Raw genomic sequence first — 17730 nt, forward strand, 5'->3', positions numbered from 1 at the left:
AATATTGAATGTAGTAACCAAAAAAGTGTTAAACAAATCTAAATATATTTGATATTTGAGATTCTTCAAAGTAGCCACCATTTGCCTTGATAACAGCTTTGCACAGTTGTGGAATTCTCTCAACCAGCTTCATGAGGTAGTCCCATGTAATGCATTTTAATTAACGCATGTGCCTTGTTAAAATTTAATTTGTGGAAAATCTTTCATTCTTAATGCGTTTGAGCCAATCAGTTGGGGTGGTATACAGAATATATCCCTATTTGGTAAAAGATCAAGTCCATATTACGGCAAAAACAGTTCAATTAAGCAAAAAGAAATCATTACTTTAAGACATGAAGGTCAGTCAATCTGGAATACTTCAAGAACTTTGACATTTCTTCAACAGCAGTTGCAAAAACCATGAAGCGATATGATGTAACTGACTCTCATAAGGACCACCACAGGAAAGGAAGACCCAGAATTAGCTCTGCTGCAGAGGATACGTTCATTAGATTTATCAGCTTAAGAATTTGCAGCCCAAATAAATTCTTCACAGAATTCAAGTAATAGACACAGCACAACATCAACTGTTCAGAGGACACTGTGTGAATCAGGCCTTCATGGTCGAATTACTGCAAAGACACCACTACTAAAGGACACAAATAAGAAGAAGAGATTTGCTTGGGCCAAAAAACACGAGCAATGGACATTGGACAAATCTAAATTTGAGATTGAGATTCCAATCGGCGAGTCTTTGTGAGAAGCAGAGTAGGTGAATGGATGATTTCTGCATGTGTGGTTCCCACCGTGAAGCATGTATGAGGTGTGATGGTGTGGGGGTGCTTGCTGGTGACACTGTCTGTGATTTATTTAGCATTCAAGGCGCACTTAACCAGCATCGCTACCGCAGCATTCTGCAGCGAGGCGCAATCCCATCTGGTTTGCCCTAAGTGGGACAATAATTTGGTTTTCAACAGAACAATGAACCAAAACACACCTCCAGGCTGTGTAAGGGCTATTTGGCAAAGAAGGAGAGTGATGGAGTGCTGCATCCGATTACCTGACCTACACTCTATTGAGATGGTTTGGGTTGAGTTGGATGCATCCAACTAGTGCTCAGCAGATGTGGGAATTCCTTCAAGACGGTTTACTACATGACTCATGAGCAGAGGGAGTACCCCCCTATCTACATCGACGGGACAGCAGTGGAGAAAGTGTAAAGATCCTCGGAGTACACATCACGGAAAAACTGAAATGGTCCACCCACCCCAGGCGCAACAACGCCTCTTCAACATCAGGAGGCTGAAGAAATGTGGCTTGTCACCTAAAACCCTCACACATTTTTACAGATGCACAATTGAGAGCATCCTATCGGGCTGTATCACCGCCTGGTATGGCAACTGCACCGCCCTCAACCACAAGGCTCTCCAGAGGGTGGTGTGGTCTGCACAACGCATCACCGTTGAGGGCAAACTACCTGCCCTCCAGGACACCTACAGCACCCGATGTCACAGGAAGGCCAAAAAGATCATCAAGAACAACAACCACCCGAGCCACTGGCAGTCCAACGGACTAATCTGGGTTTGGCGGATGCCAGGAGAACGCTAACTGCCCCAATGCATAGTGCCAACTGTAAAGTTTGGTGGAGGAGGAATAATGGTTTGGGGCTGTAGCATCATTTCAGGGAGATCTTAACGCTACAGCATACAATGACATTCTAGACGTTTCTGTGCTTACATCTCTGTGGCAACAGTTTGGGGATGACCCTTCATGTTTCAGCATGACAATGCCCCCGTGCACAAAGCGAGGCCCATGCAGAAATTGTTTGTCAAGATCGGTCTGCACAGAGCCCTACCCTCAACCCCATCGAATACTCCTCCCACTACCATCCAGAAGGCGAGGTCAGTATAGGTGCATCAAAGCTGGGACCGAGAGACTGAAAAACAGCTTCTATCTCAAGGCCATCAGACTGTTAAACAGCCATCACTAACACAGAGAGGCTATTGCCTACATACAGACTGAAATCATTGGCCACTTTAATAAATGGATCAATAGTCACCTTAAATAATGCCACTTTAATAACATATACATATCTTACATCATATGTATATACTGTATTTTATACCATCTTCCCTATGCCGCCCGGTCATCGCTCATCCATATATTTACAGTTGAAGTCGGAAGTTTACATACACTTAGGTTGGAATCATTAAAACTTGTTTTTCAACCACTCCACAAATTTCTTGTTAACAAACTATAGTTTTGGCAAGTCGGTTAGGACATCTACTTTGTGCATGACACAAGTAATCTTTCCAACAATTGTTTCCAGACAGATTATTTCACTGTATCACAATTCCAGTGGGTCAGAAGTTCACATACACTCAGTTGACTGTGTGCCTTCAAACAGCTTGGAATATTCCCGAAAATGATGTCACGACTTTAGAAGCTTCTGATAGACTAATTGACAACATTTTAGTCAATTAGGGCTTGTACCTGTGGATGTATTCCAAGGCCAACCTTCAAACTCAATGCCTCTTTGCTTGACATCATGGGAAAAATCAAAAGAAATCAGCCAAGAATTCATAAAAACAATTGTAGATCTCCACAAGTCTGGTTCATCATTGGGAGCAATTTCCAAAGACCTGAAGGTACTACATTCATCTGTACAAATAATAGTACGCAAGTATAAGCACAATGGGACCACACAGCCATCATACCGCTCAGGAAGGAGACGCGTTCTGTCTCCTAGAGATGAACGTACTTTGGTGCGAAAAGTGCAAATCAATCCCAGAACAACAGCAAAGGACCTTGTGAAGATGCTGGAGGAAACAGGTACAAAAGTATCTATATCCACAGTAAAACAAGTCCTATATCGACATAGCCTGAAAGGCCGCTCAGCAAGGAAGAAGCCACTGCTCCAAAACCGCCATGAAAAAGCCAGACTACGGTTTGCAACTGCACATGGGGACAAAGATTGTACTTTCTGGAGAAATGTCCTCTGGTCTGATGAAACAAAAATATAACTGTTGGCCATAATGACCATTGTTATGTTTGGAGGAAAAAGGGGGGGGCTTGCAAGCCGAAGAACAGAGGCAAGTAGCCTAGTGGTTAGAGCGTTGGGCCAGTAACCGAAAGGTTGCTAGATTGAATCCCTGAGCTGACAAGGTAAAAATATTTTGTTCTGCCCCTGAACAAGGGGCACTGTTCCTAGGCCTTCATTGTAAATAAGTATTTGTTCTTAACCGACTTGCCTAGTTAAATAAAAAAAATAAAAACACCATCCCAACCGTGAAGCATGGGGTTGGCAGCATCATGTTGTGGGGTGCTTTGATGCAGGAGGGAATGGTGCACTTCACAAAATAGATGGCTTCATGAGGAAGGACAATTATGTGGATATATTGAAGCAACATCTCAAGACAGCAGTCAGGAAGATAAAGCTTGGTCGCAAATGGGTCATCCAAATGGACAATGACCCCAAGCATACTTCCAAAGTTGGGGCAAAATGGCTTAAGGATAACAAAGGCAAGGTTTTGGAGTGGCCATCACAAAGCCCTGACCTCAATCCTATAGAAAATGTGTGGGCAGAACTGAAAGTGTGTGCGAGCATGGAGGCCTACAAACCTGACTCAGTTACACCAGCTCTGTCAGGAGGAATGGGCCAAAATCAACCCAAATGTTTTGGGAAGGCTTCCCAAAACATTTGACCCAAATTAGACTATTTAAAGGCAATGCTACCAAATACTAATTGAGTGTATGTAAACGTCTGACCCACTGGGAATGTGATGAAATAAATCAAATCTGAAATAAATAATTCTCTACTATTATTCTGACATTTCACATTCTTAAAATAAAGTGGTGATCCTAACTGACCTAATTTTTACTCTGATTTAAATGTCACGAAATTGGGTTTAAATGGGGTTTAAATGTATTTGGCGAAGGTGTCTGTAAACTTCCGACTTTAACTGTATACGTACATATTCTTATTCCATCCCTTTAGATTGGTGTATATCTGGTAGTTCCTGTGTAATTGTTAGATTACTGGTTAGATATTACTGCACTGGGGTTAATTAACATCTGCATTAACATCTTCTAACCATGTACGTACATCTGCTAACCAATAACATTTGATTCCATGTGTTATTTCATAGTGTTGATGTCTTCACTATTATTCTACAATGTAGAAAATAGTATAAATAAAGAAAAATCCTTGAATGAGTTTGTGTGTCCAAAATGCTAACTGCTCCTGTATATACACTACCATTCAAAAGTTTGGGGTCACTTAGAAGTGTCCTTGTTTTTTAAAGAAAAGCACATTTTTTGTCCATTAAAATAACATCAAATTGATCAGAAATACAGTGTAGACATTGTTCATGTTGTAAAAGACTATTGTAGCTGGAAACGGATATTGGTTATAGGAATATCCACATAGGCGTTCAGAGGCCCATTATCAGCAACAATCACTCCTGTGTTCCAATGGCACGTTGTGTTAGCTAATCCAAGTTTATAATTTAAAAAAGGCTAATTGATAATTAGAAAACCGTTTTGCAATTATGTTAGCACAGCTGAAAACTGTTGTCCTGATGAAAGAAGCAAGAAAACTGGCCTTCAGACTAGTTGAGTATCTGGAGCATCAGCATTTATTTATCCTGGGAAAAGGGAGTGAGTTTGGGCGGTAAATATAGGTAAATCTCGGTAGCCCAGTTCCCACTATTCCACCCTAATTGTCACTAAGAGCGTTCTCAAGTTGCTGTGGACCTCCTTATTTCTGACTGTAGGAGTCTTGGCAAGTAATTGCCTGTGATTTTTCAAATCAGCTTAATCATCAACGAGCAATTTCCTCTAAGCTAGTTGAATGACTCCAGTCCAGCTAGTATAGGTTGATGGAGAGGCACTAGCTCTCCCTGGCCTATATCAATGTGTGGAATTAAAGTACTTAGTGGCTTGGCTTATGACCTGGCTGCCATCCACTATTGAATGGGTTTCGTCGCCATCTGGCCATGGACACATTGAGCAATAGAGGGACCTACAGGTTAAGGTGGTTGTCACCTACAATGTAAGTTAAGTACAAGCAAGGAGATTTGGACTGAGACCAGTAGTTGGATCTGAATTATATATCCAGACTCTGGGACCGAGGTCTTTCAGTCTGGAGCCACCATCCTAATAGATGAGAAAAGGTACTAAAAAGATACTAAAAAACAGCATTATAGCATAAGTACCGACAGCTGATGTTGATGTATGTGACTTAAAATAACCATTATTTTGTTTTGCTGTTCATTCCACATACAATCCACAAACACAAAACCCTAAACTTCTGAGGGGGTACACTTGGGTATCAGCCCCCATAACCACCAGTCCCTGGGGTTTCTTATGAAATTAAATGTAGTGCTTTACAGTGCCAGCTTCCTCAGTTAAATATTTACAGTAACATCAGCAGTCGGCCAATAGCAGGAGGTGATTCGTAAATGGACTGTATATACAAAAGTATGTGGACACCTCTTCAAATTAGTGGATTCAGCTATTTCAGCCACACCCATTGCTGACAGGTGTATAAAGTCAGGCACACAACCATGCAATCTCCATATACAAACATTTGCAGTAGAATGGCCTTACTGAAGAGCTCAGTGACTTTCAACGTGGCACCATCATAAGATGCCTCCCTTCCAACAAGTCAGTTCGTAAAATGTCTTCCCTGCTAGAGCTGCCCCGGTCAACTGTAAGTGCTGTTATTGTGTAGTGGAAACATTTGGGAGCAATAACGGCTCAGCCCCGAAGTGGTAGGCCACACAAGCTCACAGAACGGGACCGCCGAGTGCTGAAGCCCCATAGCCCGTAAAAATCCTCTGTCCTCAGTTGCAACACTCACTACGGAGTTTCAAACTGCCTCTGGAAGCAACGTCAGCACGGTAACGGTTTGTCGGGAGCTTCATGAAATGGGTTTCCATAGACGAGCAGCTGCACAAAAGCCTAAGATCACCATGCGTTCCCAGAAGAGTGGAGGCTGTTATAGCAGCAATGGGGGGGACCAACTCCTTATTAATACCAATGATTTGGAATGAGATGTCCGATGAGCAGGTGTCCACATACTTTGGGTCCTGTAGTGTATCTCAGTAGCAGAGACAGATCACAGGAGAATACTCCTCTCTCCCTCACATTTGATGATTTGGCAAACTCTCATTTAGGATGTTAATTCAAATCATGTTGTATATTAGAGAAAATCAATAATTTTACAGAGGGCCAGGACAATCGTACCGCAAAACCACCCCTGAAATAAAATATAGTGAATGTATTGAGAGAGAGAAAAAGAAAGGGAGAGAAAGAAAAAGGAAATGAAAGAGAGAGAAAGAGAGAGAGAATAGATAGTGGTTGTGGAGGATCTGAGTAGAGTGGATATACTGTAACTCTTTCCTGTATGAAATTACAGTGCTCCTGGGGACACTCACTGCAGAAAAAAAATAACTGCTGCAATTTAGCTCAAGAGCCGCCACCATGACAACTGATGAAAGAAACCAGTGTACACAAAGAGAATACTATCCTCTCTCTTGAAACTTAGGAGGCTAGTCTGTTTGACAGCATCTATAAGGCACTGGTATGTGCAGAGACCTTACAGTTAAGTCTTGGCTTAATTGACTAATGTTTTGCTAATACTAATGCACTGTCATTATTTTTGCATTCTCCTGGATTTCTTCAGGCCCCGTGTGACATTTTGGAGCCAAGATTGTAAATCTCATTCTTGTGTTGGATTATGAATAATAAAATATTGCATAATTGTCAAGCTCCTCAACATTTTGCTGAATGAGCTAAAATAAACAAAAAGCTTACATTTGTTCTATTCCTTTATACAATTTAGAAAACGAACCACCATTAATTTGTTTTGTAAATTAGATCCTCACATGGCAATGCTGAATGCGGTATGTTGTGGTTCTAGGAGTATGCTATATACAGTAATGTCAGTTTTCACATAAGTGGACCCGAGGATTTTCAGAAGCGTTGTGGCAACACACTGCTTTGGCACCAAAGGGTGTTATCAAAATTATGTTTTGCTTGGCTGATACCATGACAGGAGGACATTGGCTTGTACCGGAGGCCCTCAAGTTTACCAATGACTAACATACTGCACTTGAGGCTGCTCTATTATCAGCTAATGACATGGTTAAGGTTGACATTTACATTTTTGTCATTTAGCAGACACTCTTATAAAAACAAATCAAATGTTATTGGTCACATACACATGGTTATCAGATGATATTGCGAGTGTAGCGAAATGCTTGTGCTTCTAGTTCCGACAGTGCAGCAATATCTAACATGTAATCTAACAATTTCACAACAACTACCTAATACACACAAATCTAAGTGAAGGAATGGAATAACAATATATACATAAATATATGGGTGAGCAATGACATAGCGGCAGAGTGGCATAGACAAGATGCATCCACAGGGACTTCTAGGAGCAGTAGGGTTAAGTGCCTTGTTCAAGGGCACATTGACAGATTTTTCACCTAGGGTCACGACTTCCGCCGATGTGGGTCCCTCTCCTTGTTCGGGCGGTGTTCGGCGGTCGACGACCTTCTAGCCATCGCCAATCCATTTTTTATGTTCCATTTGTTTTGTCTTGTTTTCACACACACCTGGTTTCAATTCTCTAATTACATGTTGTATATTTTCCCTCTGTTCCCCCACGTCCTTGTCGGGAATTGTTTATTGTAAGTACTTGTGCTATGTGTTACTGGTGCGCTACAGGTTTAGTACCCATGTGTTGGTTGTTTTGTATGCCGTTAGTTTTATATATTAAACTGCTCCGGCTTTTCACCAAGTTCTGCTCTCCTGCGTTTGACTTCCCTGCCACCAGTTACGCACCCCTTACACTTAGTCGGCTTTGAGGATTCAAACCAGAAACCTTTCAGTTACTGGCCCAACACTCTTGACCTCTAGGCCAGTGGTTCCCAAACTGTGGGTCGAGTCCCACTTGTGGCTCGCGGCAGGGGTCAAAGTGGGTTGCGTGATGACATTGCAAAAAATAAAATACATAGAAAAACGCTTTCAGCTAAAACCAAATAGAAAGTGTGTAGAAAAGATAGTGGACCTACCGTATATATTGTTCAATAATAGCCTAAAATCATTGAGAATTTACAATCAAAGCTAGACAATCAGGCCCGCATTGATTTTGATATAATGTTTAAGCATAAGAACACAGCATTTAGCCATGTCAAAATGCATAGAATTGTAGAACATTTGCTTAAAAACAAACAAAATAAATCTCGGCTCTATGGCAAAATGTCTAGAATTGCAGGAAATTGGCTATAAAACAGCAGGATTTTCTTTTTAGCTCCATGGCAGGATGTGTGGAATTGCAGATTAGCTTTGAAATTGCTACATTTTTGCTCTGCTACAAAGATATATATTTTTTAACTTGTCTTTGGTCTGCATATTTTTTTTCACTACTCAACCCTTACGGTGGGGTTGAGACTCAAAAGACACCTTAATTGGTGGGTCACAAAGCAAAACAGTTTGGGAACCCCTGCCCTAGGCTGCCTGCCGCCATTTCCATGGGGAAATATCGTAAGGGTGTTTTCTTGAGTGGGTGGCAGGATCATGTTTACAGCTAATTTAGTGCATTAAGTTAATGTCTTTCATCAGGTTGTCAAGTGTAACACAAGCTCTACAGTACATCCCGCCTTATGCATTAAATAAAGTACATATGTTTCTCAGCCACTCTCTTTGGATCCCCTTTGATCACCAAGAACTGAACCTGTAAAAAAGTGGGCCGTGACAAATCTTCTGTTCTAATTACACAGTCTTCGCTGCAAATAGTTCTCGGCCCCTGATGTATAGAGCTGTGACATCATGACGTCATGCAACTGTTGAGAGGAAACCCATCGGTTCCCAAAACTATCGTAGCAAGCTGATGAAAGCAAGAGACTAACGCGTAGGAAGGAGTCAACCATCAAAGTTTCACAATCCAACCAATCCCAGAATCAGTCCTGTCTAGACTGACTAGAACCCTGCAGATTGTGTTGTCTGTACAGGGAAATGAAAGACAGTCAGGCTTGGAGTGCCTACTGATTTGAATGACCTGGGAGCTTGTCTCCAATATGCTGATTGGATTTGCTATTGATTGTGTTTTCAACTTGTGTAATAGCCCAGTTTTGGTGATTGCTATTGTACTGCAGTGCAGATTGAACTTGGCGACGTGGAGTAATGGGCACATTTAATCATGTTTAACGGAACAAGAGGATCCTACCATTTACATTGCATTTACCTAAAATGTACACTAGCTCATACTACGGTAACCTACATCTCTGTAAATGCGTAAGGCTGTTGGAGAAGGGTTATACGTTTACATTCAAGTACAAACAAATGTCAAGATCTGTAATAAAACCAATCTATTTTGTTCCACTTTCAAAACACATTCTGCATTCCTCCAGTTACTTAAGTGCAATATAGTGATGATTATTCTATTCTGCTTAATTGATAATATTTGAATAATCAAAGTTCCTGGCAAAGTTTGGAACTTGCCACAGGAAGTATGTACAGTATACACCTGCAACCTGGGCGTACATTTTGGGCTCCATGTTTCTCACCAAAATAACCATAGTATTTAAAATATATGGAATGGCACATCAACCAAAACATGTTCAGAATACTAAAACTAGCGATTGTATCTGTGAGGTCATAAACAGAATGTGTGTAGGAGTAGGCTATGGTAAACAAGGACATCCTATTCTTACTTGTGCACTTTTTGATGCCGGATCCTTTCTTCAGAGCGTGTCGACTGAGTTTGCACTGGAAGTTGTTTTCCCAGAACTCTGCAAACCAAATATTTCTTCTGTTGTTGTCCAAAGTTCTGCTGATGAAGTAGCGATCAAACCCTAGAGATCAATGAGAGGCACAGTTGGATTTGAAATACTGCAGCGATGTGCATTGGATTTTCTGACGGTGACATGACTTTATCAACTCTTTTTTCCAACACTACCTCCGCATTGTACTTTCATCTCACTGGTGTTCTTATCCTGTTGTTGTTTACAGTGTGTCAGTGTTTAATATGGAAACATCATGCTGTATTAGACTACATTGTCATAGACAACAGAAAATAGATATAAATGTAATCCTCACTTGACCAGTACTACCTGCCGTTGTGTGGCATTTAGAACAATGAGGAATAAAGGACATTATATAGTGTGTATAACATCAATACCTCGGATAGGCTGCCGTTTAGGTAGGATCGTGACAGCCCCATCTGCCATCTCCTCCTGGTTCAGGATGGGGGAGATCTTAGAACCCCAGCTGTCTGACCCCACCCATATAAAATGTCCTGTCTGGTTAGCCTTCTTAGCTGCTTGAAGAATCCGCCTATAAGAAGGGAAAAGAGAGAATACAATACAATTCTTGCCACTTATATACATAATTCACCTATTCAAGGGCCTTGATGATTAGTTGAAAACAGTGTGTTGGTACTGGACATGAAAAAAAGCCTAACTGCACACCCCGTGGGTCCCCAAAACCAGCACAACACACTAAAGAAGAACACTGTTGGAACACTGCCACCATCCCTGCCTGTGACAGAGGCCACCCTGTGGAGTTTTCATGGTGCAGGCTAGCAAACACCCATCCCAGCCTGCCAGTGCTGCCACATTACTCCAAGGTTGGTCCCTCCCTGGTAATAGAGCTAATTAAGAAGCAACCATGATGAGCCAGCCGGCGTTCCCTGCTGTTCCACCAGGCTCTGTATTAATTATTCATTCTGCTGCCACTAGGACCACAGTACTCATATCAAATTGCATTTGTCACCTGCGCAGAATACAACAGGTGCAGACTCTACTGTGAAATGCTTACTTACGAGCCCTTTCCCAACAATGCAGAGTTAATAAGACAAATTCAAAAAAACATTTTTTTTTTTTAATTATGAGACTATATAGAAGGAGTACCAGTACAGAGTCAATGTGCAGCAGGGGTACGAGGTAGTTGAGGTAATTGAGGTAATATGTACATGTAAGTAGGGGTAAAAGTGGCTAGGCAATCAGGATATATTAGACTTAGTACTGGAAACACAGTCGCTACAACAGCCAGGTACAATAACAATACAGTGTTCCCCTGAGTCACTCTGATACCCTTATTCCTCACCACCCAATCCAAAGAATGAGTAATATTGACCTTTATTCTACCTCTCACTGAATAAACATGGTTATCCTGAGTCCCAACATTCCCATATGGCTTTACAGGAGACAATAATGTCCATAACAAAACCTACAGTACACTATGAAAATGTTGTCATGTGCTCCTTTTTTGCCTCACTTGAGGATGGTTCTTTGTGCGGGTCCATGGCAACTTGTACCATCCTTCAAAATAAGATAGAACATATTCCTGGAGGTAAGGAGAAGGGAGGGAGCCTGTTTTGTCAATTGCAAACCACCCCTTAAGGTCGTTTACAGGACAATCTAGTTCATCACATAAACACCAGGTGTTCTCATCATGAAATCACTCAATTACTGAAGGTCTATGTTTAGGACAAAATGCATGATGGCATTAACATCCTTCTCCTGTGAATGAGGCCACTCTTGCTCAAGCATCTTTCTATAGCCTGAGTGCTGAAAACTCTTAATTGTAGTTTTTTTTATTAAGTGGCTACACACTTACATTGACTGGTTTCAAGGGTAGAGCAGGCATACTGGGCTGAAATCCCCCTGGCTTTGTGTAATTACTGTACATCCACACTATTACCCATTATCAAGCTTGGATTAAGTCAATGAGCACTGGGACGTCTGCCCTGGTCATCCACCATCTACGGCTTCCTCAAATCACTGCCTACATCCTTTAAGAAGAATATATACCTGACTAATGTCGACTGCCCCTCCTCTATATGGTAATTATAGGTTAATGCTATGTATAACTCTTTCCCACACATTTGTACTGTTGAGCAAAAACAATAGGACAGGGTAAAGAAAGGGAAAAGTTATTTAATGGCAACTTTGGTTACTGTAATATATTGCCTTTGGATACTTCTCACATTGGTTTATACTGTATGTGTTACTTGACTCAGCAACCCAATTTTTATTTTAAGCCTATTACCTCATAGAACCTCAAAATCCCTGCATTTGGTGTATTGCCTCTGAGGGCAGATGGATATTATACAATATGCATTCTACTCACCAAGCTCTTGGAATAAGTTAACATTATTTATTATATATGTGAGTACAAATTACATTTTAAAGTCATTGCTATATTCTTGAATATAAAAAGTTCACAGGATAGGTCATATTGAAATCAAATTGGCAATAAATTGTGTAGGGTTTTGGCTCTTGCTCTCTCTCTCTTCTTATGCACCTCTCAACAAAAGTCCTGTGTTCATATTTACATACCATAAGCCACTGCAGTGTTGTATTGTGAAATTATTATGATTCTATGTGTGTATCAAATGACAGACAGATGGCAAATGTTGCATCATATCAATTTGGACGACAAACCCATACATTAGGCTATATATGTACTGTATATTCTATGCTTGTGTTAGTACTAGGTCATGTTTGAATGTGCTGTAGAACATAATGGTTAGCTGCAACACTTGCACCTACACACATCACCAACACATCACCAACTGCCACCCCATGCCAACTGATCAAGATGCTCCTCAGTCATCCTAGAGGGAATTAAACAATATGCAGCAGATTGGAAATAGCTGTAATGTAGAAATATATACAACAGATGAGAAGAACATATTATGATCAGAATGCTACATATAGTTAGATTGTATGTATTTAATGTAAACTGGCACACATCCATTACACTGTGGACACCTAATGAAAACAAAGCAGTAAAAAGTAGTAAAAGCAGTAAAAAGCTGGGATGTTATCTGAGGACATTTACAGCCATTTACACCAATGGGCAAACATTATGAATGGTGTGTCATTAAACAGAAACTGAGATGGATTGAGTTACTTTGTTGCCATCATTTAGTTAGTTTCATATTTTTTTCATTCCTGTAACAGTCAACTGAACTTACCTAATGTCATCTTCGTTGGCAAAGAGAATGACAACCCGGGCGTTGGGGTTCTCTGACAGTCTACGGATTATCTTGTCAAACTCTCCAAGCTTAGGTTCCCGTGGTATCTTCACTGACTGAGAGATGCACACACCTCCTGCAACCAAGACAGAGGAAAAACATGTTAGAACAATTGTTTTTTGTTGTTGTTTTTTTTTAAGGAAATGGGGATACCTAGTTAGTTGTACAACTGAATGCATTGAGCTGAAATGTGTCTTCCGCATTTAACCCAACCCCTCTGAATCAGAGAGGTGCGGAGTGCTGCCTTAACTGACATCTGCGTCTTCGGCGCCCGGAGAACAGTGGGTTAACTGCCTTGCTCAGGGGCAGAACAACATATTTTTACCTTGTCAGCTCGGGGATGGGATCCAACAACCTTTCGGTTACTGGCCCAACGCTCCTACCCCCCTACCCTCCAGGCTACCTGCCGCCCCTATTATAATGTTAGGAATTGAAAACTGGTCAAGGTGTGGAGAAATGCTGGATGCAAGAGATAAACTTCTATATTTAAGAGTTTTATTAAACAAAAATGTGCACAGGGAGACCAAAATGAGACTTCTGCAAGGTTATTAATAAACTGCCACCCTTCAGAGAGAAGGGCGGACCTAAATGCTCTTCCTTATGTTTGTTGTTTCTTCCTTCCATGCATAATTCCAAAACATTAAATCAAGGTGAAATCAGGTGGTTGAATAGACTATACATTTGACATCCATGGACGATTGTACGGCTAAGGGGACCAGATACCAATTACTAAGAATTGCTTTACGGTAAACTCTGACCTTAGAGACCAAATTCCAATAGGGAATAATCATCAAAATAGTGTTCTTAACAATAGACTGGGGAAAATAGACATGAACAAAAGCTGAACAGCTGATCTGTCTTGGGGCTCCCTCCAAACAGTTTAAAATCTGTACCTGGGGACCTTTACTTAAATAGACATTTATCTTTCTAAAGGGTGTGCCATCTCTGATGTAGTTTGGAGTATTGGTATAGAACACCTGTCAGGAATCAGCAATAACTACATTGGTAAAACCAGCAAAGGGCATCTGCATTTAGATACAGTAAACCTCTATCTAAATGCAGGTTCTCCCCAAGCTAGTCTGGCATATCAGTCTTAGAATCACCCTCTTTCTTATTTCTCCGTTTCAACTGAAAGTAGGCCAAAGCCAAGGAGAATTTGTTTCGCTCTCTCCTGAACCAACAACAATAATCCTAATCATGTCTTCAGGACATTTTATGGATGTCTGGATGCAAGATTAAAATTGTGCAGGTGTAATATTTCACAGCAGGAGGAATGCAAGGTATTAAAACATATTTTCATGCACCACAAGGGGAAGATCTAAGACACGAAAACCCATCCATTCAGTTTATAGGGCTGCCAATGAGACTGGGTAAATTGTGTAGCAATTCTGAGCGAACCTATACCCAAAATGAAATGGTGAGCACTGGATACATTTTGTGAATAGTTGCAATTTAGTATTATTTTTGTTTATTTTTTACCTTATTTTACCAGGCAGGTCAATTAAGAACACATTCTCTACATGTATTATTGTTTAACTTTAGCATTGTTAGGCTTTTGTTTAGTTTTAAAAGACACATGCCTTCCTTACTGGGAAAGCATCATTTAATTGATATGCAGCTTCAACTTCATAATTTCTGACACAGTAAGCATTATTTATATTGTGTACTGTATAAACCCAAATGCCTCAAGGAATTTCACTTACTCATAGAACTATTAAGTGGGCCTTCAGAAACATTTAAAAACGGACTTTTGTTGCAAATAAATGAATAGTGATCTGATCAAAACTCCAAAACAGTCCACCCATACAGCACACATGTTATGGAAACCAGTGCTATTTCATCTAAATACAATCAGTCAAACCCATGTAACCTAATTCCATACGGATCATTCCTAATCTGGCGTGTAAGACTCTGATACATGTAACCGGTGTGAAATGGCTAGCTAGTTAGCTGTACATGCTAGTAGCGTTTTCATCAGTGGCGTTACTCGCTCTGAGAACTTGAAGTAGTTAATTCCCTTGCTCTGCAAGAGCCTCAGCTTTTGTGGAGCAATAGGTAACTAAGCTTTGTGGGTGACTGTTGTTGTGTTCAGAGGGTCCCTGGATCCAGCCCAGGTTGGGGTGAGGAGATTGACGGAAGCAATACTGTTACACACACCCAATACATTTACAAGTCCCCAAAGAGAGCAACAAACCTTGCCTTGCCTTGAGGCATTGGTATCCAGCAGCAGAAAGAAAGTGAGCGAGCTCCAGCATACGTCCATTGGATACCAAACAAGCCAAGGCTTTCTAATTCCCCGAGAAACATTTCAGGAGAATTGTTTTGTCGTCCTGCCAAAATGCCACAGCGTCTATGTGCATGCTAATGAACTCGCCTCTCTTGACTCATACAAAGCCGGCCCGCTGTATCATCAATGCAAGAATAATACCCTCTGGTTCAGTGAATGGCTGCCAGGGCCTCACAATGGATCAGAAAACAAAGCTGCGCCCCAGCTCTGACTAATAGGTTGGGAAAGTGAAAGTAAGAAAAAACCAAGTAGCGGGGGACAACAATGGCAGTGATGACAGGCTAGCTCATAGGTGCAAAGGGCCACTTCCAGTTGATGGCATGCACCAGTCCTCAGTCAATGGCGTGCAATGGATGTTCTTTTACTCCCACATACTGTATAGTACAAGTAGTTGATTTTGCGGTATTGCTAAACCACTGGATTTGTATCACTATTTGTTTCCCTGGTGAATGTTCTAATCTTGCTGGTCATGCACGTGACAACAAATAGGCCTAGATGAAGCATCTGGCGCTGGCAGTACTCTGCCCATGCAGTCATTGGGCTGGATCATTTATTTTTCTTCTCTGGAAAAATAGAGACTTATTCCTACTCATAATGTGGTTCATGTCTGTTTCTTGCATGGCCAACCATCGTCATATTGACAGATCCATGATTCCACAATTCTTTCCTACACCATCCACATTAGATTGAAAGCCATTTGTGGGTTTACATATACATCATATTCTTACTTGAGACAGGAAATTAGGGAGTGTTTTATAGACTACCTACAATCACCATTCAGGACCCCACTCTATGCAGTCTCCCATCCCACTTTCTTGTTGTCCATCTCCAATCATATTCTGTTCCACCCTGTAAACTTTTTCCAACTAATTAAACCCAGTCTAAACTAATTATCCTGGTAGGTTTGTCTATCCATCTTGCTGTCTCATTCTATATACAGTACGTAGCCAGTAGACTCATGGGAAATTTTACTTCAGCAAGATCTAGAGGAATGCTATAGCACCTCTCCTTGTCATTACTGGAGACTCTATCCATCTTAAGAGTGTCTTTGCCTCACTGGTGTCTCAGTCCCAGGGTCCCTAACCATATGCTCTGTGGAGGAGATAGAGAGTTATCCCTTCTCTCCGCTCCCTCTTCACTTTACTGCTACTTTTCTGTGGCCTAGCCTCTGAAGAGGGGAGCAAGGGGAGGGAGATAGAGAGATAGAAAGTGAAAGCAGTTGAGGTCCACTATAAAGATCTAATAGATCTGCAGGAAAATAAATGTAAGTCCTTTCTGCAACTTTCTGTATTTCCCCAAAAAATGGTTGATCCGTTTATGGATGTAATGGAATTTAAACAAAGTTTGGAATTTACGCAGTCGGAGGTGGAGAAGCACCATTCAACACCGTGTCTGAGGATTTAGCATTTTCCAAACAACACTTGACAAGCGCTCTTCCAAAGGAGACTACCTCAAAAACCAATCTAGGTGCAATAACATTTTAATCGATGGAATTGAGGACGTAAAGACTGAGACTTTGCATGTCAAGGCAAGAAACCCCTGGAAGATCAACTCAAACAGGACCCGAATGTAACGATGTGCGCTGAGAGTCGGGATGCAAGTTCAGGGAGTGAATACATTTAATAAAGGAACGGAAATTAATACAAAACAAGAAACACAAACAACGCACAGCCATGAAGCTGGAACAGAAATAACAATGCCTGGGGAAGGATCCAAAGGGAGTGACATATATAGGGAAGGTAATCAAGGAGGTGATGGAGTCCAGGTGAGAGTCATGAGGCGCTGGTGCGCGTGACGATGGTGACAGGTGTGTGGGATAATGAGCAGCCTGATGACCTAGAGGCCGGAGAGGGAGCACACGTGACACCTAAACTCATCGAGATAGAGAGGGCGCATAGGAATGGAACTTTATTCCCCGATGGATGGCCCAGATCTATAATGGGGAAACTGCTCAGGTTCAAAGACAAGGAGGATATTCTCAGAAGAGCCAAACGCCTATAGGGAACCAAAATCTTAATCAATGAAGACTTCTCAAAAAAGGTATGCCTCAAAAAAAAGGAACTGTTGCCACGAATAATTGAAGAATGAAAAAAAGGCAACATCTCATACCTGAAGTATGATTAGCTGTATGTTCACCCCCCTCACCCCTCTTGCAAGTGACTCCGCTATAGTCAACTGATTTGACACACACACAAACACATTCACACACATATTTGTTCTACTTTGTTCATGTGTTTCACCTAACCTCATGACCAAAAACACACATCGCTCTAAATGTCATAACCCTCTGAAGTCTTCAGTGGTGTTATGTGGACTGTGTCAATGTGCATTCCATAAGAAGTGCACCCCTATTGATAAATATTTTAAAACCAGATTCAAATGAACCCAAATGTATTGCTGTATTGGA

At 41.2% G+C, this 17730-nt stretch overlaps 1 protein-coding gene across 1 annotated transcript in view; it reads right to left on the minus strand.

Moving 5' to 3' along the window:
• LOC110492177 (metabotropic glutamate receptor 4) overlaps positions 1-17730 on the minus strand; it is a 307909-nt gene that overhangs the window by 56602 nt on the left and 233577 nt on the right. Inside the window, exons 4-6 of the mRNA XM_036947131.2 lie at positions 12977-13112; positions 10175-10329; positions 9708-9848 (exon numbers count right to left, since the gene is read on the minus strand). Of these exons, the coding sequence (XP_036803026.2) occupies positions 9708-9848; positions 10175-10329; positions 12977-13112 (432 nt within the window). The remainder of the gene's footprint in view (positions 1-9707; positions 9849-10174; positions 10330-12976; positions 13113-17730) is intronic.

Source organism: Oncorhynchus mykiss, chromosome 16 (genome assembly GCF_057628025.1).
Source record: "Oncorhynchus mykiss isolate SJ-2025 chromosome 16, ASM5762802v1, whole genome shotgun sequence".
NCBI classification, from domain to species: domain Eukaryota; kingdom Metazoa; phylum Chordata; class Actinopteri; order Salmoniformes; family Salmonidae; genus Oncorhynchus; species Oncorhynchus mykiss.